Genomic DNA, 27,435 nt, shown 5'->3' with positions numbered 1-27,435 from the left:
ACAGAAGCGTTCTGTAACTTTATTAATTAACAAAGGGAGAGGCCAAAGGGAATTTCTCCATGGGGTCTCTCAAATTGTTGGAGGACACATCCTCCTTTTCATCCCAATTTTCCTGGCTACATTACCCTTTCCCCATTAGCTAAGGCACTAGAAGGGTACAGACTTCCCAATTCACATATTATATATTCCCCTTAGCATGCACACACCCCCTTTGTATAACATAGCTCTATTAAGTCTTTGTTCTTCTGGAAGGTCAGAAATTAAGATGACCTTGGCTGAGCAGCTTTCCTTGTTAATTAGTAACATTTTCTGAAACTCATGGTTTCTCTTATTACTTCCCTGCCTACGAGTCCCTGGGCCCTCCCTACACGCAGATTCCCACCATCTGTTTGTAAATACACATTCATCTTATTCCTTTCAGGTTGCAGGGAAACCTGGAGCACCTCCTCCCTCTCCTTATTCACTGTCCTTGTTGTCAGCAGAGCTGTTTCTCTCACATATTCTCACTCCCTTCTTCTCTGGCTGCAATTACTTCTCTGCAATAGCGTTTTTTCCCCTTCCTAAATCTGTTATCTCAGAAGTTATCCCATTGTTGCTACTGGGCTATGTCTTGGCAAATGAAGGTGTAATGCCACCTAAAATAGATTACATGTTTGCAAGCAGAGGTACAGAGATGATAATTCCACTAGTGTTAGTAGAATCTTGCAACTAACTAGATTGATATTGGGATTTTATTTAGTACATGTTTATAATATACTGCATAACTAATCAGGATGTGCCTGGGGAGATATCACAAATTCAAAGGTACTTAAGTATATTTTTTTTGTTAATATGTAAATAACATTTATTTTGACAATCTTTTTTTCTGATATCTGCTCTTAAAAGTACCTCCTATGGGTAGAAAAAATAATATTTGCAATTTCAATGACATTTTGGTAATATTATTTCCTGCCAGTTATTCCATATTTTTGCAAATAGGAAATTGTGTACTTGAAATTCCTTCATTCTTTTCTGTGTCTGGAGGCTATGTGACTTTCAAGTTTTGAGCTAGGTTGACTATGGAATACAACCATATGCATATATGAACAATGCATATTGTGTTTCTGCCTAATCTTCCAGTTTTCTGTAGCTATGGATTCTCTACCATTCTCAAGGAAGAAAGAAAACCCAAATTCAATATGAAACCTTAAGGCAAGGGTCAGTGAGTTTGAAAGATTTTGTAGCTGGATCGTCAGCACACTGATCTGCACTTTAGGCACCTACTTAAAAGTGAAAGCAGAATTGCAGTGGATTAGAGTAATCATTTGATTGTCCAGAAAATGCAGGCTGTCTTTGGTGAGTGGCTCTCAAAGGATTCATTATTGAGTCATAGATGTGGTGTGTTTTGACTTATTTATAACTGCAAAAGAAAACAGAAAAATGTAATTTTTTTTGGTTTCTATCAGTGTGCTCCACTTTGTTTACCTTGGAAGATAGATTCTTATTCCAAGACGTTTACAGTCTGAGATCAGATTTTGGCACCCTTGCTCATACTGAATAGCATTAGTTAGGGCTCAGCTGCTGCTCATTCAGGTCAGATAGATTAGTCATCAATTGAGATAGTGGTATTTGTGTACAGCCCTGATGGTGATTCAAACATCTTTCTATGAGGCAGTGATGCAAATGTTTAACTGCTGCTTCTAGCTGTTTATCTATACCTCTCTTTTATATGAGTACCATAAAAAAAACCTTTGCTTTAAAAAAGTGTTTTAAGAAACAAACATAATGAATGAAACTATTTGGGACATGGAGGAGCAGAAGTAACTTTTTATAGAAAGATTAACATAGAAGAAAGCCCCGTACTCTCAACGTGGTCCTAAGAAACAAGCCTTAAGGGCTGGCAGGTTTTCACAGGGCTGCCAATAGATGAGCAATGATTAGTTTGTTTTTTTAAACGTTGTCTCCTGCCAAACCCAAATCCCCTTCTCCCTTTTCCAGTGCAGCATAAGGATAAGGGGATGATGAGGTAGACAGTTGTGGTGTGGAAGGGATTCAAACAACATGAATGAGATTTTGATCTTCTGGGACTTCTGTGAGACAGAGAGTGAAGAGGAGGAAAGACAAACTGGTCTTCATTTACAGAAAAGGCTTTAATCTCTTCTGTGCTGTATGGCTATGGCTGAGAGGGGAGTTGTCTTCCTGCTTATATTAAATTTCCAGACATTTAATTTTGACCAGATGCTACATGCAATTATGGCGGCTGATGGAGCGCTAGAAATGAATTAGTCTTTGGCAAAGTGAACTTTATTTCAAAAAATATCAGCATCATGGAAGACACAGGAAAGCAAATTTTGTGATGGGGTCAGTGCATTTTTTAAATGCTCAGATTTCTTGGCAGAATAAAAGAATGTATTAGTGCAAAGAGGCAAAGTATCCTCATTTCTTGGCATACCTCTGGAACAGATGCCTTGCTGCTCTTCCCACACAGCAAAGAGGACTAAATATCAATGGTGAAGTCTGAACCTTGCCTCTGTTTGCTCAACTTTCCTTTTTGCTTTGGTTCGTGTTGGGGTTATAGGTAGCATTCCTGTCACTGCCACCATGCTCCCCACACTAATTGTCATGAATTACAGAAGATTCAAGCACGCTGGGTTCCCAAGGCTGCTAATGAGCCCTGAGCTTTCTCACCCTTAATGAATCAAGGTTTGTTTGTGGGGGATTCTTATCCTCCTGTCTTTTTCCCTGGCCAAGGGAGGAGTCAAGAGTTCACACAACTGAACAATGACTTTACAGTGTAAAGACGATGCAGCTGTGCCATCTGAAGCCGTCCTCAGTTATGAGCAACAAAGCTTAAATAGATTGTACTGTGAAGAGGTATAGTGCTGTGAGTGTGAAGCATAGCTCTTGCTTCTGCTTCACTGACCTGTCTGCTTGCTGCAGTGACGGGCCCTTGACAGGAGCTTAGGCAGGGAGAGTCGCGTAGGGCGACTCTTTCAAAACCATTCTCTGTAACACTGAGTGCAGGAAAAAAAGCAAAATGAAGTTTCAGTTGATCTCTGATGTGGGTGTACTGCTTCCTTCCCCAGAAAATCCCATGCCCTCCATTCAAAAAACATTGATTCTAGTCCAAATCCACTTTGGGGTTTCAATAAGGTCACTAAAACAAACTATTTTTTTATGTTTTAGCAGTCGAGAGTACTCGTACAAAAATGGATGTTTACATGAACTCCTCCTAGGCAGATGACACATTTCACTGTCTCATTACATTTTACTATCTTACTGTCTAGAGGCTTTTCTTGTATTAGAGGTTGGGATCATCACTAATTTGGGCTAAACTCTTTGGTATCTACCTTATCCATCTTCATTTAGGCATTTCAGTTACAACACTGTGTGCTCCCATGGTTATATTAATCTTAGTACAAACATGCATGTGACATATTTTGGCATATGTATACAGGTATGTATGCACAAAAATATAGGTGCACATAAATACAACTGCATGTGTTCTTGAAATACATAGAAGTATATAAGTATATGAGATATATATCATACATATATGTAGGATCTCACATGCTATAAACATTATTCCTTATGTTTATATCTATATATATATATATTTACACAAATAAACACAGACACATACTCTAAATGCCGTGCTATTGCTATAGTAGCAAGTGCAAATTTCAATCTGATAAAATAAGTCTTGCTAACGCTAATAGATATTTTAAGTTTATCAGTTATAATACTCTGGGCCAATCCTTGAACAATGCCAGACAAAGTTGAAGGATTCTTTTAAGTTTTACTAATAGATGAGTGAAGTCAAAAGCAGCCTCTGCAAAAGAAATCTAATTTTACTGTAATAGACTGTTTGAAGTTCATCATTTTGGGTTTTAATAATGCACAGAAACATCTGCTGTTTTCCTTAATTGTGTGAAAGAGAAAAAAATGAACATAGGAATTTTTTCATTCTGAAGTGAACAGAGAGGAGGAAAATAAAACAGTTTAAATACCTTGACGTGTGTATGTGCAGGTTCAAAACTTTTGATTGCTCTCTCGCCCAGCGTGGTGGGTTGATAGACCAGGGAGCAGTGGCGAAAGTTGACAACCCCCTGTGGCTGACCCCTCATGTTTTCTCTTGCCTAATCGAATTTTACATGTGTTTCCAGATAGCTGATCAGCTTCCCTGGATTTCGCTGACACCACAGGAAAGCTTTGCCTGAAGATGGAAACACTGGAGTCAGAACTGACCTGCCCTATCTGTCTGGAGCTGTTTGAAGACCCGCTGCTGCTGCCTTGCGCTCACAGCCTCTGCTTCAACTGCGCGCACCGCATCCTGGTCTCCCACTGCGCCACCAACGAGCCAGTGGAGTCTATCACCGCCTTCCAGTGCCCGACCTGCCGCTATGTCATCACCCTCAGCCAGCGCGGTCTAGACGGGCTCAAGCGCAACGTCACCCTGCAGAACATCATCGACAGGTTTCAGAAAGCCTCGGTCAGTGGGCCCAATTCCCCCAGCGAGACCCGCCGGGAGCGGGCGTTCGATAACAACAGCATGTCGTCCTGCGAGAAGGTGCTCTGCCAGTTCTGTGACCAGGACCCTGCCCAGGAGGCGGTGAAAACCTGCGTTACCTGCGAGGTGTCCTACTGCGAGGAATGCCTGAAAGCCACTCACCCCAATAAGAAGCCGTTCACCGGCCACCGTCTCATCGAGCCTATCCCGGACTCTCACATCAGGGGATTAATGTGCTTGGAGCATGAGGACGAGAAAGTTAACATGTACTGTGTGACTGATGACCAGTTAATCTGTGCCTTGTGTAAACTGGTCGGGCGACACCGTGACCATCAGGTGGCAGCTTTAAGTGACCGCTATGACAAGCTAAAGGTCAGTGTTACCTATCAGTTTTTTTAGCCAAGCAGTGTGTGGTTGGGAAGCAATATAACATTTGGTTGCATGCTAAACTCCTCATTCTGGCAGTGGTTGGGAAAGGCAGATGTGGGATATGAGATCATATGAGAGACGCAGATCTGTGTGCGCGCTTGCTCACTGTGTAAAAGGTGCCAGATTTTACTTAAGAAAAAAAATTCCTCACTTGTGTTGGGTTTCTCTAAAGGTATCATAAGGAATATGCAGCATAAAGTACTGTTTAGCTGAATTTTATCTACCTGCAGCTGGCAAGGTTTAGTGATGACTACACATACACAGATGCTGATTGAAATGTCATGCACTCTTTGCATACGCTTTGCTGTTGATTATTTTTCATTAGGTTGCTTTCCTTGTGAAAAGCCCTTCACATCACCAATGACAGGAGATGCATTTACCTGTCCTGGCTTCAGGGATGCCAGCTGCCCATCCAGCCAGGGAAGCCGAACGCAGGTTCTGCTCTTCCCGCACTGCCTCCCACCAGGCTCACAGGCAGTGCAATCCTAGAATTAAAGCCATAATTGTTTCTGATCTTATAGCATTCCATGTTTCAGCAAACTTCTGGCACATCTCCTACCAGGTAGCTCAAAGGCTCCTAAAGCCTGGCTCTCTGCAGGACACCCTGGACGAGGTGGCAGTGGGCAGCCAGGTCACAGGGTGCTCTGGAGGCTCTCCAGGCTGCCAGCAGAGGCAGAGCTCCTGCTGAGCATTGAGGCCAAGGCAGGTGACCTCACATCCACCTGGGTGTACATTTTTCTCATGCTGATTCCTCTGCTGCTGCAGAGCCAAGGAGGAATTAGGCACCCCACATTTTCCTCCACCCACTCCTTCCAGATGGTCTGCAAGTCTGTGTGCAGCTGTGGGGGCAGTTTTGAAACATGGACTGCAATCCAGAAATCACAAGCATGGAGACCAAAGTTTACCTGCAAGCCTTCCCACACAGAATTTTGAACATGGAAAAGAAACTGAATTATAGGTTTAACCAATTTAAATACTTTGAGATTAAAGTGTGGGGATGCGCTTGTGTCTATAATAACTCTGGTGCCTGCTGCTGAAATTTCCACACACATTCTGTGCGGTTTTGCATCTCTGTGCTATGCAAACATGCACATCATATTCTATGATTATATTAATTTAAGACACTTCTTTGCCTGGACCTGATAACTTTCTTTCAACTCATACAGATTTTTTTTTAATTTAGCAAAGACTTGTTATTTTTCCTTTTTTTTTGGTTTTTGTTTTGTTTTTCTGAACTAATTTGTTATTTTAATAGTTTTGTCATTGATAACATTAACATGAGCCATAAATTGAATAGATGCCTGGATTTACTGTGCTTTTTATTAATCCAGTGGGTTTACATCCTTAACAGGTGCTACTATTTAGTGGCATAACAATGTATTGATTGTCAACTTTATTCCAATATGAACATACTACTTAACATGAAAAATTTTTGACATTAAATATTGGATTAACATATTTTTGATGCTGTAAGAAAAAGTAGTAACTATTTCTTGGTGTTGATGTATATAGATAATGCAAGTTTTGAAAGACTTTAAAAGGCCTGTCTTCTCCCTTGTGATCTTTGACTCAACACTCTTGATAAGAAAATGAGTGATTTTTTTTTTTTCCGTGATCTGTGTCTTTTCTGTGCAGTGATGACTAAGCAAGCTCTGAAGGTCTCTAAAAGACAAATAACATTCACATTGGATTTCACCCAGTTTAACTAACCTAAAAGTAAGGCAACTAAAATTCTAAGCCTACTAAAGTTCTTGACACCAGCTACCTTGAAGACTAATTAAAGTACTAATTTAATGGTTAGTGTGGACTTGATCCAAATAACTCTTGTCTCAGATTGACAACTCCTAGCATTATTTATATTATTTGTATGTTTTTTTGAGATGTATAATTTCTTTGTACCCAAACTGTACAAAAGACCTTTACACACACAATTATTCCATGTGAAATGCTGTTCCTATCATCTTAGTCACAAAGCAGCCAGCAGTCATGTTGCTAATGCTAGTGATGACATCAGTCATGCCAATTATGCCACATATGACACATTTATGCTCTGGTCCAGGAACATTAGCCCAGGTGGTTTCCATGCAGATCCAGCATCTGTTCTCTGTTCACAAGAAGATAATCTGAAATCTTTCCTCATTACCACTGCCATCACAGCAATTAGGTCTGGTGTACAAATCAATCTTAGAAAATGAGATTTTCAGTTCTGTAGATTAACATTTATCCCTCAGAAGTAAAGGAACGATACCAGTTCCACCGACATTTGCTAGCTGATGGTCAAAAATTTCAAGTCCATTTTCACATTCATATCTCTTCCTCCTCCTTCCTTAAAGTTGATATGACCTCCTGAATCACTGGTGCTTCTATAAAATAATAATAGGTATGAGATTGCAGATGGTCTTTATTAACTTACAGGTTATATGAGCACACCACTGGCAAATTAAATGCTGACAGGGATTAGAAAATCTCCACAAGAGGAAATGGGTTGTTGCTTGCTATACTGCTGCTGCGGTTTTTTAGTATACATGGGGTATGATATATAGGCTACTCCAATCTTTTGAAAAAAATCTAAAAGAATGAGATACCCAATAGTATAGTGGATCAGTTAAAAAGATGTGGTTAACATCTTTCAAAAAGAAAAGCTAAACCACTTAATGTGATTCTTCTGATTTTTCTCTTTAAATCGACACACAATTGATGCTAACAGCAACCAGTGCTGTTCTGGGTGTTAAGCTATGCTAGTTACATACATTTTCTTGCAGTGGTATTGCTAATGGTTTAAACAATATCTCACTCCTCATCAAGCATAAGACAAAAGATGGAATTACAATCTAGCTCCTTTTGTAGCAAAAATTAAACTCCTTAATTAAGAGTTCTGTACACTTGTTCAGCAGAGACATCTACACTAAAGTGTGTTTAACAGTGAGTGTAACAACAACTGTGGACATCTCAAAATGAGAAAGTGCTTTCCTTTGGCCCCTATATCTCCATCCCTGAGAGGTGCTTCTATTTCTCAACTTGTACTGGGGCAGAGGGGATTGAGGGCATTTGTGTTTCTTCAGGGGCAATCCGTTCTTGCTTAACTGCCCAACCACGATACCACCTTCATGCTCACTGTTGGATTAGTGTTTATGGATGTGCTTTGGTTTTTGTTTTTCTTTTAAAGTTGATGATAGACAGATGCATATTGGTAATGGAAAAAGCAGTAAACCATGACCAGAACAGAGAATAGAAAATATACTGGTAATACACTTGATTTATGATGTGGTGATCAAAATTGTGATAAAAATAATTTTTAGCAGCAAAAACAATCAAGGTTGTAAATGTAGAAAGAATAAATGCCTATGCTTACTACACCATATTACTTCAAAGAAAATATTTATGGCTAATTACATATTGTCTTGTTGCAATAAAAAGAAAATTACAATATAAACATATTTTATTTTTTTCCAGAAAAAATAATAAAAATGCAATTGTTTGAGAGATATATTTAAACTCATGAACATGAGGAAAAACCCAGTAAATAAGATTTATTTTGAACAATAGAGAATATTTGAGGAGGAACAAACTTTTAAGGTGTGTATGAAAATATATCACTCATTTAATATTAACAAAGAGCCATGAAGAGGTATAACAAAAGAGAAAGAGAGGTGGTAAAATGTATTTTGAAATGGTGTAAAGTCAGCATAACACCATTGAATGTATTTTTTTTTTTTTACTTGTCTTCATATTTACTTAGAATTTAGCTTCTAACACATATCTTCTTGCCAAAAAATAGTTTGGGCACAATTTTTCTAATGCTTGGTCAAGAAAGATCTTTTGCTAAATCAGACTGTTGTACCTTAGCTTTCATTCAGCATATTTTTGTTCTAAATTTATTAAGGTTGAGTTCTTTTGGACATGTTTATGAAGCAGGGCAGCTCTCTGAATAGCACTCAGCAATTCCAGAAACAAAAGGAACTTCGTTTGTCTGCTTTCCAGCTAATTTTAGTGATTGAATCCATACACATCTATTTTTCCTACTCTGTTAATTCAAGATGCAAGGATTACTTTTTCTACTGTGTGTCAATTCAACTACTCACGAATATTAAAGGAACAGGAATTGCTTCCACATAGGGAGGAATGAATTCATCTTTTCCAAACTTTTGACCATATAAAGGTAGGAGACTTTGTCAAGTCCACACTTGCTACAAATAGAATCCAAAAATTAATCTGCTTCCCTACTAAACACACATTATCGATTAAAAACTTTGCATATTTAAGTAACTTTGAAATGATTCTGGAAAAATATGTGTTGAAGCTTCCCAACTATTTTTATATGGCATTTGTTTTAATGCCAGTTTGATAGTTAATTGATATATCGTGATATTATAACAATCCATAATTTAAAAAATATGTGTTCCTACAAACAGTGGTCTTGACAATCCAGGAACATTGTTTTCTGGACTTTCATATAAATGTAGTATGCACATATATGTTAATACATATATAATCTGTATGCATCCTGTACCTGTTTTTGCAGTGCTTATGTCAGTATATAAAACCAATACTAATATTGCATTATAGAATATGTTGGTATTTATGTCTACATAGAGTTGTCTAGCATAGAAATATGGGTAATTTTCAGCAATGTCTAACTTAAGGAATATCTAGAATCTTGAATTAGAAGGAACACACATATGCCTATGCTTTAAGTAAAGTTGCACAGTTTCATGTATAGGTGTAGTAAAAGTATAGTCAAAAGTTTAATTATAGATATATATATATATAAACTATATATCAATAATTTAATTGTTATCTATTTTTACAATTCTGTGCATAGATCATTTTTAGTGGCTGAATATTTTAATATCTAAGTTTATATTTTCTCTGCATACCCTTAACTTTGCTAACTTTCTATTTAATGCAAGCTATTTTAATGAAATCCAGCTGATATTGATGCCTTTTTGCTTGTTCTAAAATCACAACCAGACAGTTAAGTGATAAAAAGGGGGTATCTTTTTAAGGATCTGTAGATCCTTAGGTGCACAACTTGCTAGGTGGAAAGCACTGAAGATGCACACATGACGTAGAGTGCGTACAATTTTTATGTGTTTAGCAAATTAGCATAACTGACAAAAATCCCCAATTAGAGACATAAGCGATGAGGTAATTCTTCCCTGGTTCTACCCTTTTCTGAATTCCCCCCCACATCAGATAAGAACTAAACTTTGTTCATGGAAATGTGTCTCGGAGAGCTGGTTTCAACCTTGGCTTCCCAGAGAATCTAACCTTAGACCTCCAGAGCCTGGAGTAATTGGGGAATTTTTTTTGTCTTTCTGTCTAATAGTGTAGGTAACGTGCTAGCTATGAATACAATAATTTGCTACAGAGCTACAAAAATATATGTAAAGAATATAGAGAATATATAAAAGCAAAAAAGCAAAATTCAATTCAGCATGAATACACAAAGATATAGTATGTCAGTGTAATAATGATGTGTTATTAAACATTTAGATAAGTGGCATCTTCCTTTACGTTGCTCTTAACAGATTGAGAGTAGTGCCAGTTCTGCAAGTTTAACATATAGTTAGAACATCATATCCAACCTGTCAAAGTGTAGAGCTCATGGACTTTCATTATTATTGCATTAGATGCAGCTTGATATTATCATATTATTATTAGATTAGGTACTGCTTGATAGCTAGTTCAGTTTATAATTTTATGAAATTAAAATGATGAATGGTCACAGTGATTATTTTGGAATATTATTTGATATTACTGAATTATTTAATCCAGAAACAGATGCAAAAATATAACCAACTTGCTATGCTATCAGTATTTGCAAAGATCCAGACATACAAAGTTGTTGCAAGGAAGAGGATTGATGTGGTAATAAGCTCTTTTACTACAATGGTTTTCCATCTGTACTTATTTTATTACACCGAAATGTAATTATTAAGGCAGACTCTAGAAAATTCTCTCTTTAGTTCAGTGTTATCTGCACTGTCTGTTTCCTCCATTTGGTATTTCTTTTCAGACTTTAGAAGGATAACAGAAAGTATATATCCGGAATACCAAAATTACTCTTTCATAGGGGGAGAGTGGGTGGGTGTGTTTATTTTAGACACATTTTTAAGTTCTTCATGCGTATGACTGTGGATAATGAACTGATTTTACAATAGTTCTAAGTACTATGAGAATAGGGAGATTTATGTGCCCAAGATCCCTTAAATAATGTAAGCCATAGTTTTTTAAAGCTTAATTTCACAAATATAACAATTGGCAACTCTTTCACATACTACTTATTTCCTTCAATTTTAGTGGAAATGATGGTGTTGAAGGTCTAATCTGTCCAGGAAGAACAAAAGAATTTAAAAAAAGTTTGAATAGTGCAGCATTATCTTTGTTCTCATGACCCTGGTTTCCAGGGAAGACAGACTAGAAGTTAAATAAAATATACTGTCATACTTTTCCATGGTTCTGGTCCAAATTGTTCAGACAACAAACTTTAAGTCCATGTTCAAGCTCTAAACTAGTGTATTGTGACTCTTGCCTGACCCTTCATTGCTTGTGTGTTTTCAGATAGTACAATGCTTGAATGTTTTTGGTGTAATATAATCCACGACATCCTTGGAATGAGGATTTGTGTAGAAACAATAAATAATAAAGTAATAAATGTGGATGTTGAACAAGCAGATGAGTATAAAGACAAGCCAACAAACTCTTTTAGAACACTGGGCACAGGTTTAGGAAATGTAGACTGCCTACCAGAGTAACAAAGAAGGTGTTGGTAACAGGAAAAGTAACAAAGAGTTGTCTTCAAAAGCAGAATATTTATGGGTTCTAGCATAACAGTGCATTTGTTATAACTGATAAATAGAATAAGTCAGTAAATTTAGTGTTTTACCAGGGAATGATAAGATAGTTGGGGGTGTAAGGTTAAAACCATTCAACGTGGACAGTGTGCTAAAGGACACAGTCTTCAGTGGCACTGGAAGGTGTATGAAGGGTAAAAATGTGTATGTCTGTACCTAAGTATGTCTATTCTGAAATCATTTTAAAGCACAACCTCATTTGAATGAAATTGTTTTAAATAATATGGCAGCAAATACATTTTCAGACAAATATGAAGGTTGCTAATAGATTTTAAATGTGAAAAAAACCCACTGCAAAATCTAGATGTAAATGTCCCCCAAAGAAGCACTGCAGAACACTCTTTATTCAGATATTTTTTCCAAGATTTAATTTATTACATTAAATTGGTCCATAAAAGGCAACCCAAATTATTTTACCTCTGACCAGTAATGACACACAATTATAGGAGCATGAGACAGAGATGGAGAACTATCTTATGTTGAATAATTTTCTTTACCTCTTTTTTTAAATTATTTTTTTACTTTTTTCTGATCTTAAACCACACAATGATCCCATTACCCAGTATACTCCTTCCAATTTTGGGCTTTACAACTGTACATCAGTTATGCTTTCCTTTCACCCTCTTTCTTCAGTAAAATGTACACTTCCTACCAAAACAACAATACTTGTATATGTCATTAGCACTGGGAACCTTACATAGGCTTTATAACAAACAGAAATGGTGCCTAATATGTAGAGCCTGAATAGTCCATGGCAAAGAAAACTCCTGCAGAAAGTCATGAATTGGAAAGCCATGAACTGGAAAGCCATGTTGGATTGCTAAAGCATACTTTGGACTCAAAGCCTGATTTGGGTGATAAGATTGTGTGCTCCCTTTCTCTCCCATCTGTATTTACCCATCCCCAAAAGCAGTCATCCAGACTCCTATCTCTGTGGGCATCCCTTGACTGTCCAAGCAAGAAGTTTTCTTTTCCTCGGGGGACATTTTTGCCCTTGAGAACCAACTCCCACACCACGAACTTGAAGCAGGGGGATTCCTCTGCCCTTCACATCTTTCACATCCCATTTATAATGTTGCTCTCACAAATCTGTTTTCCAGTTGTCTCAAGAGAGTGACAATTGAAGTAGGAACAAAGAAAAAGTTAGTGTGACTATACTGAGTTATTCTCACATTTTCTGGAAACTTATATTTAAGTAATCCTTACCCTTTTACAGATTAAATGCTTAGTTGAAAATGCATTGTTTTCACCAGTAGAATGCATAGAATATCTTGGCTAGCTAATTAACAAGTAATATATCACTGACTTTCTTGATGATGAGCCTTGATAGTGCCAGCAGGATTGATTTTTATAATAGCCTTTTCTCTTTTTTTAATTTCTACAGTCTGGAGTGGAAGTATTACTTTTTTACATATTTCTCTGTTGTGTGGCATGTTGGTCCTATGCAACATCTCAGTTTACAAGAGTGGAAGGGGTGCATCTACAGGGTTATTTCAGTGTCTCAGACAAATGTGCTGGTAAGATTGGGCCTTTGGGTTCTGTACCTTACAGATCCCCTCCATTAAAGATGACTAATCCATTTTCAGCTGTTTCCGGTTGCCAAGATGTGATTCCTTTTAGTAGCTAGAACTAAACGTCAAAATTTAGAAAATTCTGTGCCCCCTACTAGCACCTGTGTTTGCACATGCACTGTAACTTCTCCATAAGAACTTCTGAGATTCTGACCACTGAAAATTGGAGAGGGTCAGAAAAAGACAAAAGCAAGGCGTCCATAGACAGGCATATGTTTATGTAGAAATGTTTTCCCTTCTTCATCTCAGTTATGACTATCGCATTTCCAGAATTTTTGGGCTATTTATATTTTCATATTTATTACATGAACAAAGCTCTGTCAGTTTGACTGAAACCAAGAGAGTATAGAGGTTTGGGTTTTTTCCACGCTCACAAACTTTGCATTTCTTGAGAAATGAAAACTTTCTGTCTAAATGTAGTCTTAATCTTATTTTTTTGGAACCTTGCAATTTTAGCTTCTTTACAGTATATTTGCCATATTAACATAAGGTAGCAGTATGATCCTGTAATTATATTTTACATCATGAGAGAGATCAAATTCAGCACAGATGAGAAAAGTAGCTAGAGTGCATGTGGCTAGCATTTTCCTTTGTTATTTATCTGTTCAATTAGTTGTGATATTCAGAATGGTCTTCTAAACTACCCCAGACCCCTTGTCCATAGCCTTTTAGTAACCCAAAGAAGAGTGGCTGCAGAAATTAAATGCTGAAAATTTGAAAGTCAAAGATAATTTGATGGAATAATATACTGTATAAAGTTTCAGATTTACATGAAAGTTGAGGGGGGTTTTAAGAAAATGGGGAAAGAAAATCTCAGTGGGTATTTGTGATTTTTAGACAGTTCCCCTATACTATCATCTCTGCCAACCACATCTGTCAAGTATAGGAATTAATTTACTTATTTTTACTATGGTAATTCCCAAAGGATCAATTAAAACAATAAGAAGTCCTATAATGTAAGGTCTTGTACAAGTACTTGTAATGTAATCCTAGCATCAAGGAATATTCATTCAGCTGTTCTTAGAACTAAGTACAGCAGCAACCATGACAGGTACATTGACATTTTATAAGGTCACAGTAATATTCAAGTGATCTGTTTGCATCATATAATGGCCAAGATTGAAAGAATGTTTGAAATTAATATTGGCTAGTTTCACTAGTCAGTGGAAGCACTACCATATGATTTCATATAATTATTTTGGCTTGAAATACAATAGCCTCACCTCCCCTTGTCCTTATGTTGAAAAGTCTGTATTCTTGTGCTCTTCATCTAAGAGGTACTACTGCAGTTTCTGGCTCTGCATGTCCTGCCTTATGTGCCAGTCTAATAAATTACTTCTGATGTTGAAACTGATGTTAATTACTGCCATAACAGTTCTCTCTATTGACTGAAATCTACGCACCCTAAATTTGAAAAAAAAAAAAAAATCCAAAATATGAGAAGATCTCTTATATCCTATGAGAAAAAGACTCTCTTCTATCTTATAAGTATTCCAGCTTTAATTTCTTGATGAAATTATGGTTGTGATATCAAATTTTTCTTTGAAGGTTTATTCCAAATAAAAGGAAAATAAAATCATTGTATCAATGAGAAGAGATCGTTAATGTAAAGTATGTATCAGCTCATTATAATAAATAGCAAAATGTATAGCCTTTTTGATGTAATTACTTCCTAATGCCATACTGCATTAATCATTTCTCCCATCATTGTTTACCATAGGCTCACCAGTTGTGGGTGATAAATCATTGCTAATACCAGAAGAGATGAAGAAGGGAGCATCAATCTGCTCTTAGGCTGAGGGAAGGGATGGGAGTGAGGGGCTGGGAGGTAGAGCTCTTTCATCCCAGGACTTATATCAGGATGGGATTGTTAATATATTTTTTGTTCAGGGGTATGCCTAAAGCACTAAGCACTACTCCTTTTTTTTTTAATATTGTTTACTGTCATTCTACCACTAATTCATGCACATTTTGAAATACTTACTTTGTAGGTATTAAACTTCTGTTTCTGCCTCAAGAGATAAACATTAAACTGTTTGACTACAAATTAACTGGTACATGTCTGAAGGCAGATAGCACTGAAAGATTTCTTAACACACTCAGAGTATCAGAGTTGGGCAAGACAATGGCTGATTTGAAGCAGATGAGGGAAAACAAGTGCTATCCTGGTCAAAATGATCCAGCTTTTCTCTTTTCTTTTGAGATACACACACACACACCAAAAGATAAGACTGGTCAAACCCTCCTGTTTACCCCATGCAGGTCATGGTGATTGAGATGGCATGTTGTCTATGAATAATAATGTCCATTCAAGTTTGTAATGTGTTTGAGATGTCAGAGAAATTTTCTGCATGTAGATCTGGTTGACAGATAAAATTAGCAAAAGTAAAATAGAAAACACATTATCTTTGATTAACAACCAGAGAAATAAAAACATCCTGTGAGGAATCAAAAGAGAAGAAGCTATGTTGCTGTGTTGGTTACACAGGTTAACATTCCCTTGGTAAGCACCCAGTGCTTAGCTCTCAGACCAACTGGAACTTCCATAGGTTCCCACACTTCAGTAGCCTTCCCCCCAAAACTCACCTCTGCATTTCTGGAGACTATTTTGAAATATGAGACTATAAACCCGATTTTTGTTATTTGTTGGGATACTGTCAAGCTTTGAAAGAGATTAAAGATGAGCAACTGTTCACAACATGTGTGTCTTGCAGTAGAAGCATTAGCAGACTCGTTAAGCTATAGCTAATGACAGCATATGCAAAATTTATTTCAAATTAAAACAGCAACATATGGAGATTATAACTCATTCAAACTGAATTTAAGCAATATCTATCCTAATAATAATTCACTAAAGAGAAGATATAATTCTGATCAGTACATGAATGAAGGTTCATCTGAATAGGTATTTAAAATATTTTATTTCTTGTCCAAAAGCTTGGAACATATGCGTGCAAGAAATTCCTTTAAATGAATAATTCCAATAACTATTAAAATACTGCAAGTAATACCTGAATGTAGTTAAAAACAAAAAAAACAACTTCAAAATTCTCAATCCAAAAATAAGTGTTTTCAATGCCTTTCCCAATCTGACAAATAGGACTATATTCTGTAAACTATAAAAGAGGAAAAATATATGTACAGATAAGTAAGTGATGCATGGAAGTGAATGCTTGGTAGTGAAAGCTCCTGTGTTTTTCCAGTAGTCGTGGATCTCCTGGTGAGGGTGTGATCATTGCTGCTTCCCCTGTTTAGATGGCTGCTGGGGCAGTGGGTCACTCCAGTGGGGCCCTACAAGTGCTGGGGCTCTCCCATTGCACAGGGGGCTCTTCAGCTTGGCAGGGATGAGCTGCATTTGCTTTGTGAGTGTTTGTTGTTGGAAGGCTGACACTGAGGATTACCAGTCATCTCATTTCAAAATAAAACTCATTTCAACTACATGGAAAAATCTGTCATGTGAGAGAGCTCCTGCATTGAGGCCCTTCTTCAGCCCAAGGGTCAATAAGGTGCCCACTTACCAAAAGGACCCATGAAATGCCTGCTGAGGTCATGCAAATTTTGGGTGAATTTATACGATTGTTCAGTCTTTTCTTGCTGTGCCCCTTAAGTATGGGCAAGTATTGTTCTTTCCCCTGCCTTTGATTACAACTTTCAACTTCAAAAATAAGTTGAAGCTTGCAGGGAAAAGGGCATTGTATTAGCCATACAAAAAATGTTTGCACCCTCTTTTGAGCATTTCTTATGATCACTCTTGAGGAAAAACTGACCTTTCCAATCAAGTCCACCAAATAGAGTGGAACTATGAAGCCTTTTTGTGGTTTTACACTTTTTTTTCCTCTGCTGAAATAGCTTTCTTTTCAGACTTGGTAGACACACACTTCTGAAATCTTTATACACTGAATTTTTTATGCAGGCAGAATACAATTCATTACTGCAGTTCTTTTGTGGTAAGAATACTATCAGAGGAACCTTTTTTACCCCATTAATTTACTTGATTACTTCCAGCTTTGTTCATATTTGTACTAGTTGAAAACCTTTGTATGAACATGCAGTGAATTACTCTGAGTAAAACTACCTCTTTAGGTTAACAATTTTCTGGTAATGTCTTTTGTTAGAAGAGGTTAGGTAAAGAGAATGATAAAATACTAAAGCATTTTTCTGAAAAAATGGAAAACAGTTAAAGTCTGAATTTTGAGTAGTTTTAAATGGGTTCTTGCTCTGCCTAAATCATTTAGCATACTCTCACTTGAAAGCAATGTAATTTTTTTGTGAAATAAGTCACTACTATACTTTAGGAAAAGTAAAAAAACAAAAAAAAACAGCAAATAAACACAATTAGGAGTTCTACTATTAAATATTATAATGCTTGATTTCAACAGTGAAGCCTTCAGATTTTAATGTGCACAATATCAAAACAATTTTAAATAAATTAGTATAGTTTTTGCATCTATTGTGCGTAGAGTTGAGTGTTTGCAGGATAGGGGTAGAAGTAAATTGTTGTGTTACAGGAAAATTATTGTCATAAGTTACAAATTCAGATGTGGGAGAGCTTATTTTGTAATGACACTGATTATCGTTTGCAATGAAACTGTCACTCCAAGGAGGAAAACAACAGAGGGTAAGGAGGGGAATGCTTGTTTGTTCATGTAGTTTGGTTTGGGGTTTTTTCTGACATGTTTTCAGCATGGTAGGAGCCCTGGCTCACCCTGAGGTTCAAGACTGGAATGCCTCATTGAATGACTCCTGCTTGAAGAGCAGACTGATTCTGCTGTCACGTGTTTTCCTTGGAGGAACTCATTTCCTTCCCGAGGAGGTCTCCAAGGTCAGGCAAATAAATATCTGATCTTGGAAGCTGCGTGTCTCAAGGCTGCTCTCTCTGAGTCATTATTTGTATAGAAAAATCCATAGGGAAAGTTTGTCATAAAACCCAGAGAAGCTAAGTACTTCCATAATGGGAGGCTGTTTTAAACTGGGAGTGGCAGGTACAAGAAAAGTGTTTTGAAGCTTTGGTGTTTTGTTTTGTAACACATTACACACATAATTTCAGTATTCTTGTTTACAAGTCAGAATTCATGTAATTCTTTTCTAGTGGTGTGAAGCAATATCACTTTGGTAGTGGGAGTAAAAGGTGTCCTGTTCAGTCTTAAAAATTTGGTTCTATTGCTATTTTTGCCTTATGTTTATAATAGGTATCAAATTCTGGTCTCAAGCAGACCACCAAAATCCCGCATTGCTTCAATAAATGTTACTGGATTGTAAAATTATTATTTATTGTTCATTTGATTGTTTATTACCTATCATTGGCAATTTGGGATTTTTGTTACTAATACTCTCAGCACTGAAGGTATATTATGGGATAACTGAACTAATTTGACAAGCCTGCTGCCACCAAAAATAGTTCTTTCTGATTATGTTGCTCTCCGTGTCTTTTCTGCATGCTGCTGTCATCCCACTGGAGCAGCTTCAGTAGTTGTGGACCCTTTGGTGAACTGATTCCCCGCATTTTCTGCTGGCCATCAGCAGCCCCAGCAGTGCAGAAACACCTGAGGTGTGAGCCCTGGGTCTGGTCCATTTTCTCCCTCTTCAGGCACCCAGCAGTCTCCATGGACTGCACAAGTGTACTCTAGGAAGACTGCTGCCCTAGATGCTGATAGTAGCTGCACAAATTAGGTGCCTTAAATACAATTTCCTAGCAGCTATAACAATTTAATATCTGGTTTCTGTGCATCCACTATCTCCCCCTTCCTGTAACAGTTCATCCCTACCTCCTCCCATGCCCTGCCTGTTCAATCCCACCCTAGCTATGCCAGCTCTCAAGAGCAATAAAAAATCAACTCTGTATAATAAGTAAATAATTTCCTGGATGTCTGGCAAGTTGAAATTATGCAATGATGAGTCCAATTTAGTCTGGTTCTGGCACAAAGTAAAGACAAGGATCTGACAGATTAGAACAGGAAGGAAAGTGATTGAATGAACCTTAAGTATTATCCTGAGGAAGGAGAAGCAATTCCAGCTACAGCCCTTAAGAGAGTATAACAAAAGAGGGTACAGCAACTCCTCTATGTCCAGCTTTGTTAGGGGTTGTGCTCTTTATCAGCATGGACTGGTTAAGGTGTACAAATGTGACAGAATTTTAAGAAAGCTGAAAACAGAAACTCTTTTTCCTTGTGTTTTTAAGTGGCCAAAAATTATTTTTGCCATTAAGATCACCAGAATCGATAAACAAATAAAAATAAACTAGATATACAAAAGTGGTACTATATCTACAGAAAGGCTCCTTTCAGTACATAAATTCCCTGCAGAAATTATGCCCCTCGCATGATGTTGGCATTCTGGCAAAAGCTTCTAGTATGGATCTGTGGCTTTTATTTAGAATAGTGGTAGGAGAACAAATTTGATCTTAGGAGGTTTTTACACCCTAAATGTGTATTTTTCCCTCTGATTAGGCTTCATGTCACCCCCTAACTTACTATAAATCCCCCAGAAAGTTTAAAAAAAATGTTAAATATTTCACAAAGCTGGTTTAAGTTTGAGCTTGGAAGTAGTTGTAGAAGTCATTTGGTTTTGATTTCCTTGAGAACCCATACTAGATTTCTGGTAGGGATATAATACTTTTCTGCAGAAAAGATTCATCAATGAAAAATAGGGGCAAGACTGGAGCTTTTTATTTATGTTTTTATTTTGATTTATACACATGACTGTAAATAGTCCTGTAATATTCTTTGAAATATAGTAGAATGGATCTGTCTAGTAAATCCCTTTTAACCACAAACCAGCAGGAGTTTAACAGCTGAGCTGCAACAGGTGTAGATATATCTGATTTTTAAAAACTTTTGTCAGAGCTTTCCCACTTTCTCACAGACTGCAGGATCAAATGGGCTTGGGAGTCATGCTCGCTAAAACAGGGCTATTCTAAACTAAATAAAGACCAAATTCCAAAACACACCAGAGCTAATTTTCCATTGTTTTCACCATAAACTATAATGAATCCTCATCAAATTAATGCAGCTGCTATGTTGCTGTATCCAAAATAATGTAATTAAATTGCTGCTTGGGGAATTTTAGAGTATAAATTTGGCAGAGACTCATTACTGGCAATTCAACAGCGAAGCGTTTATAATCTTATCCAAAGTGATGATCCTGTGTTCTGTCATTCTAAGACCAGAGAGAGGAGAAACAGACCCAGGATGACAAATGGCCAGATCAAAATCTGAAACAAGAAACTACAAGAATTTAAGGCTAATCCAAGCCATGCTGGAGAGACTGTTGGGATGGCAAGGGGAGGACAGGATGAGAAAACTTGAATATGTTACATGAGAAACATTCCCCACCACTCTCCACGATGACAAGGTCAACAGAGAAGGAGGGCTCACGACAGGGAGCCTGCAGGAGCCACAGCTTTGCCCCCGTCAGGGTCAGAAGAGTCACAGCCCCTGATCAGGCAAGGGGGACTCCAGGACTTCATGCCCAGAGCTGACTCGTCCTCCCTGCCTGCTCCCTTACAAAAACATTGAAACGTTGCCCCCCTTTTCTGTCAGGGCATGTTTGGATGCCTGGCTGTAGCTGCAGCAACCTCCTCCGTCTGGGGGAAAGCAGCAATGCTGGCTTCCTGCGTGATGAATTTCCCAGAGCTGTCAGGACCCAGGCTGGCACAAGGAGATTCAACATGCAACTCAAATGACTATAAAAACTGTGATGAGCACACCACTCTCTTTACTAAAGCTGTTCAAGAACAAACAAACTGCCATTAAAGTGCTGAGAGTTGTGATGAAGTGACCACTGCAACCATTTGTGTGATTATAAAACTAAAACCAGGGTCACCAAGTCTCATAAAAAAGCAGGCTGTGATTCTGATTTGTTTTAAAAGTGAGTGCAAATTAAATTCTAATTTCAGAAGAGATAAATTTGCATTTTGGCCACATCTGAGCCTTTAGAAGTTTAGGTTAATAAACCTTAGTATGCCTATTCTAATTAAACTTACATAAAATATTGCAGCTTAGAGCATACTTTAGTTTAACAGCAATGTTTGTGTACCTTTATATGCTAAGCAGATCTCCTGGGTTTGTGTTTCCAATATGAATATTCACTATTATGGCTTCATAATTGGACATCCATCAATATTTAACATCACATGTCCCTAAAGGATTTACCTAACACCTCAGCTCAGGGGCAGCTGGTCAGATGGAGCCAACAGAGTTCAGAGTCTTCACATTACCTTTTTTTTTCCTTTCTTTTTTTTTGGGTGTGGGGGGGTTCTTTTATTTTTTTCCTTTTTAATTCCTTAGTGCATAGCAGTTACCAGCAAATTTGCAGAAGCAACAAATAATCTGACCAAAGTAATTGGAAAAGGGGCCTGGGGGAAGGTACAAACAGAGAAATTTCAGTGTTTTGATGGAAACCAAAATAAATAATTTGCTAAAGATAGAAAGAAAATGTTGAGATTAAAGATCAACCCATTCAATAGTAAAGGTTCCAGAAAAACTTAACAACTTTGATGTGGAAAGAACATTAAAAATACTAAGAGGAAAGAGTTTAGAGTTAGGTGGGAATTCCTATTATATGTATATAGTTGGAGAAAAACTGTATTTTGAGACTTGAAAAAATGAGCCTGCTGTATCCTTCTGTTGCTCAGTATTGACCAATGAACATGCTTTTGTATGGAAATAGAAAATAGTTATTAAAGCTAACATCTGACCTCAGATGAGTGTTCCAGAAACATAAATCTACTCTAGCAGCAGGCTGGTGTCTCCTGAGTTCGAACTGCCATAAAAGGAAGTTAAAGAGAAATAGGCAGGGTGGGATTTGTAGATTTGTCATGGATTTCATGAGTGTAATTTGTTTATGTAGCTTTGCAAACCCAAAGTTGTATGAGAACTAGAGAAACAAACGTTCATGTCTTCTTAGAGGTTTGTCAAATGACATCGTGCTGGCAATCTTAGTGAGAGACTGAAATATTTTGTTGCCAATTTGTTTCAGCTCACAATAAGCTTTGTAGTCATCCTGGATTTCATGTGCAATACTTTCATACCTGGAGACAATTAAGTGCCTCTATCCTGTGCCATACCCCCAAAAATGTTGTAGAAGTTGCTTAACAACTTCACTGTGATTTTTTTCACATTACTTGTTGGTTACTTCAGCTTTGGCCTCTTTGGTCAGATTATTTGGCTGCTGTAAAGCTCTGTAAAGTCACCAAGAAAATGCTGGCAAAATCTCAAACTTAATGGAAGGATCAGACTGGCCTTATCCTGCAATTTAGTTAATAGAGTTGGGTAACATTTTTAGTGACTGCAAATTCATCACAAACGGAGTTTTGATCCTAAAGCTGTTTCCACTTTTTTAGTAGAATGTCAGAATTTGTTTGAGGTTAGGAAAAAGCAGCCTGGAGATAAACTCTAATCATTTTACCCCTCTTTTACCCACTAACTCAGGGATTATGGTATTTGGCTTTTAATCTCATTGTGATGGTCTTGGAAACAGCACCTCCCTCTACAAGAAGACAGTGTCACTGAGGAGAAAGCTGGAAGAAATTTGGAGCCAGCTCTTCTTTTTTCTGGCCCCATCTCTTGGGCCCAGCCAGCCAGAGGTGATGGGCTCAGGGGCTCCCAGGCAGCTGGCTGGGCTGCTCTGGCCCATGAAGTCCCCAGCAGCTCACAGCCTTGTCCCTCGTACCGCTGCTGACACAGCTTCAGCAGGACAGGAGGCAGCGCTGTCCATCCTGTCCCTCCTGGCCTGGCTGTGCACAGAGCCTGGATGTTCATTCTCTCCCAGAGAAACGGGAACCCCAGGTCAGGTTTGTTCTCTTCCCAGTCCAGAGCAGGGACCAAAGAAACAGCCACATTTTTTCCCCCAGTATTTCAGTTTCCCTGCTGACCCAGACAATCAATTGCAGCCACAGCCCTTATATAGTGCAGAATCAGGTAATATCCAGTACGACAATAAGAATGACTGGCCCATGTGGGTTTAGACACCTGCAGAAGCTGCTTTCTCTCTACTGCCTTATTCAGCTCTTTATAGTCCTTTACATTCTCCAAATGAATCTGGTTTTCTATGCAGGTTTATTTAAAACAGAGATGTAATGAGTTAAGAGAATAATTTTTTTTTTTCCTTTTTGGCACAGTAGTTCTACAAACTGGTCTTAGATGAAGTTCAACTAATTTATATAGTAACAATAGTGAGCTGATATTTCCTCTGATACTGAGATTTGGCAGAGAGGACCAGAAGGAAGTGTTTCAATCCAATATATAAGACAACAGTAAAAGGGAAAAAAGAGATTTCCTCTTTATTATGTGAGGAGAATAATATATTACAAATAATTTCCACCCATTAAAATGCTCTTTTGTTCTTGCAGCCTGGTTTGGGATTTGAAGTCAGTCCAGTTTTGATCACTGTAATATTGTTGCAACATTCCATCTTTGTTTCTTCATATCCATAGGTCGCTTTTGCTTGTGTTCCATCTGATCCCAGCTGTTGAAATTCAAAGATCAATAGCCAGGACACTTATTACTAAAAAACAATGGTCAAAGTTTGGCCTATTCCAGCCCAGCTGCTGTGGCTGGATTTTTGTGGTCCTCAAATCCAGTAATTTCTGGATAACTCTGTCTTTAATCAACTGACCAAGTGTAACTTAGTCACAAAACTGGTGGGCCAGCTTCCTGAAACAGAGCTATTTAAATATTTTTTTGTGTAATTTTGCAGATCCTAAGGTTAAATCTCAGGTTTAGAAGCTTCCCACAGAGTTTGCAGAAAATAACTTTGTGCTGTTCCATCAGCTTTTTTAGTGTTTGCTTGAATTATCACTCTGATCACTGGATTCTACATGTTGGCACTACAAATTAACAGTAACTGGAAAAAGAAGAAGGAAATATTTAATTGTTCTTGTTTTGCACACCACCAGCAACACAGCAATGTTACATAAGTTCACGTAAGGCAGGATTTCTTTCCAGAAGCACATGGCTGCTTTTGCCTGGTTTGTACTACAGGCATTGGGAAACTATCAGCAACTCATCCCTGTGAGCATTATTTCAGCCTCAGAACTCTGAAGGGCTTCTGTGGTTTATGAACCACACACTAATGAAGATCTGAATTGCTCCAAGGCTACACCCCTGGAAGCGTGCCATGAAGCCTGATGTGTGTCTGATTCGGACACCGCAGGGCAGCATGCAGTTAAACAGCAGAAGGGACCAGGAGAGATGCTGCCAAGTCCTGTGCAACACAATACCAGGTCCCTCAACATGGTAGAGGAGAGGGAGATTTTTGGATGCCAAGGTTTTCAGAACAATCAAGAAATGGCATTAAGCACTGTGATGCCTTGGGAAAGGGCTGATTTCCAACCACTGACTTTTGATAGCTTTAGAACATGCCAAATGCCAATAGAGTGCTTCTCTCCTCTGTGTTTTCGCATTCATTGTAGCTAAAATCAAGATGCCTAGAGGTCTGAACACCAGACCATAAAGTCCTGGGAATTAAAATTATCCAAATAATAAGCAATATGAAAAAAGTTGTGTTTCTGATTAGCTCAAATTTTTGGTTGATTTATCTTCATTTAAACTAACTGCTATCATAATAAACCTCTCTTTCTGAGAAGCAATGAGGTTTAATTTTTATAAGAGCTCCTGTCTAAAATGTTATTTTCTGATTTTTTTTTCTTTAACTAGAAATTTACAGTGGCAAAATTTCAATCACAGAATAAAGTTAGAATGGACAATTTGAAATTTTGTATTCAATAGTTATTGTGTGTGAGCCAGGGGTCCATTCCCAATGAGGGATCTTCTATTGTAAGTTAAAACTTCTCATGAGATGCTGATACTCTAGTAGATAGTGGGTGGCATTTATCAATTTCTGCATAACACCTTACTACTCTAAGTGGAATTTCTTCCTGATAAGCAAGCTACAGTACTAGTTTTTACTCAGCTTTTCATGTGAATTTAGCTTGTATACTAATAATTCACTTTTTCCATGTAAACTCTGCATCAGATCATAGGAATGTTTTCTCTTAGCCCTGTTCATTCTGCTCAAGTGGATTTCATGGATGAGAAGGGCTCAAGGAACCTGCTGTGGTTCCCTGATTCTGGCTAATTGAAGTTCATCAGTATTCAGGATTATGTTGTCTTTTTCACATTCTAAGCCCTGACAAGTTTTAATAAAAAGCTCCCATATACTCACATTTTCTGAATTGAGTCCTCTCCTGGATTGTGCAAATTTTTAAGGCCAGAATTTCCAGATGATAACTCAAATGGCTCACATGCTTTAATGTAGACACTAACTTTATTGTGTCTCTTATCACTAAGTGACCACACATAATGTCATTCCAGAAATCCAAATTCCTACTGAAATAGTGTTGCATGAATACGGCTGCTCTTCATCTGGAAACCTAAACATCTTTGGGATTTCCAGCAATCACTACCCAGGCATGTGCATGCTGCTCTTCACCGGAGCATGGGAATTCTGATGCTCTCAGGACATCCCAGTCTTCCTGAACCTGAACTGTATTATGTAATCAGTTTCTACTGTGTAATAAACCTTCAGAAAGTCTCTGGCAAGGGTCACACCATGCTCACATGGCCTTTGCAGCCCCAGAAATTCTATATATCTTCAATATTTCAGATTTATTGAAAATATAGCCAGTGTTCAGGACTATTACTTTAGGAAACTTTGCCTGGCAACAACTCTTCTATGTAACCCAAGCTCCGGAGCCCCTGGATTGTCCATGTTACAATAGACATAGGTGGAAACAAAATCACCAACAACTTTGTAACTGCAATGAGGTTTTTGCATAGTAAAGGTGGTCCATTTTACTTTTGCTGACTGACTTAACATTGTGCTTCACTGGAAAACCTGGCCCTGTTGAGAAAATAATTGTAGTGAATATTTAAAGCTTACATAAATGCTCTGCAAGCATATCGATGTGTGGTGCAAGGAATTCTGTCACTAGGATATTGTACATTTGACCTTTATTTCATTCTTTATTTCTCCATTTTATTTTTTTTATTTCTTTCGTAAACTAGTAACCTACCAAGCTATGGTGAAAATAGCTGAAAAATATATCCCGACTTCCTGCTATTGTTTCCAATTCATGCAATACTATGTCAGTAGGAATTTGAATTTCTGGCATGACTTATTATATCTGAGTCACTGAGTTATAAGAGACACAATATAGTTAGTGTCTACACTAAAGAACAAGGATGAACATCTCTTTAATATTTTTTTCCTTCTGAGACAGTATTCTTTCCTCCTGAGTTAAGATAAAGCTACTCAACTACTTTAAGATTTACAGTATGTAATTACATTTCCTTTGAGCATCCTGATGCAGTGTTTTGCTTTCAAATTTTGTGTGAAAAAACAATAATTGCTATGATTCAGAAATTCTTGGTTCTAATACAGATACTTAAAAATAAGCTGTATTAGGTTATAATAATAAGATGCTTCTGAGACAGATATATGGTGGGTCTATTAGTTATTCATTGACCTTTTATCTGGAAAACATCAGGTTTCATGGTCCTGCTGTTGATCTCTGAGCATTATAACTTGCTATTTGTCTGAAGTCAAGGGCTGTTTATTTTTATGGCATATAATAATATAATTTATTACTAAATAGTAAATAGTCTTGTTTTACTGTAATTTTAAAGTATTTCAGGACTTATATTTTGCTCAGTTAATTTGTAAAAGAATATAAAAGAGAGATAGAGAGGAAAGAATGAAGATTAGACTACAAAATATGTAAGAAAAGAAAAGATAGATAAAAGCTGTGCAAAGGCCCCGGTCTTGTTCATGGAAATTGTGCTGTTAACTTAAATGGGAGCAGGAACTTGCCCTTGAGCAGAATGCCCTTTTGCTTACAAGACATGGGACTGTCATTATGCAAAATAGTTTTGTGTATTTGCCATATTTTTTTCCATATCATTCAAGAGCTAAAGACCCCCAGGCTAGCATTAATGTCTAATAGAAGATTTGTAAACCTTTTATTTTCTGTGACAATCTGCAGTCTGTTGCAGCTCTCATTCTGCTGTCAAAAAGGGGTCTTAAACATGAAAGTTAAAGGAAGTTAGACATGAGCTGTTCATGTCTGAGAACTTGGCAGAGGATGAACAAA

The 27,435-nt window shown here is 37.6% G+C and overlaps 1 protein-coding gene across 2 annotated transcripts in view; it reads left to right on the top strand.

The window, feature by feature from the left end:
* The first annotated feature begins 4,201 nt into the window (after nt 1-4,201).
* Nucleotides 4,202-27,435, top strand: part of MID1 (midline 1) — a 91,837-nt gene continuing 68,603 nt past the window's right edge. For both annotated transcript variants that reach the window (XM_062515111.1, XM_062515110.1), the window contains exon 1: nt 4,202-4,861. In XM_062515111.1, the coding sequence (XP_062371095.1) occupies nt 4,202-4,861 (660 nt within the window). The remainder of the gene's footprint in view (nt 4,862-27,435) is intronic.

Source organism: Cinclus cinclus, chromosome 2 (genome assembly GCF_963662255.1).
Source record: "Cinclus cinclus chromosome 2, bCinCin1.1, whole genome shotgun sequence".
In the NCBI taxonomy this organism is placed as follows: Eukaryota; Metazoa; Chordata; class Aves; order Passeriformes; family Cinclidae; genus Cinclus; species Cinclus cinclus.
This window is presented reverse-complemented; position numbering and strand designations above follow the sequence as displayed.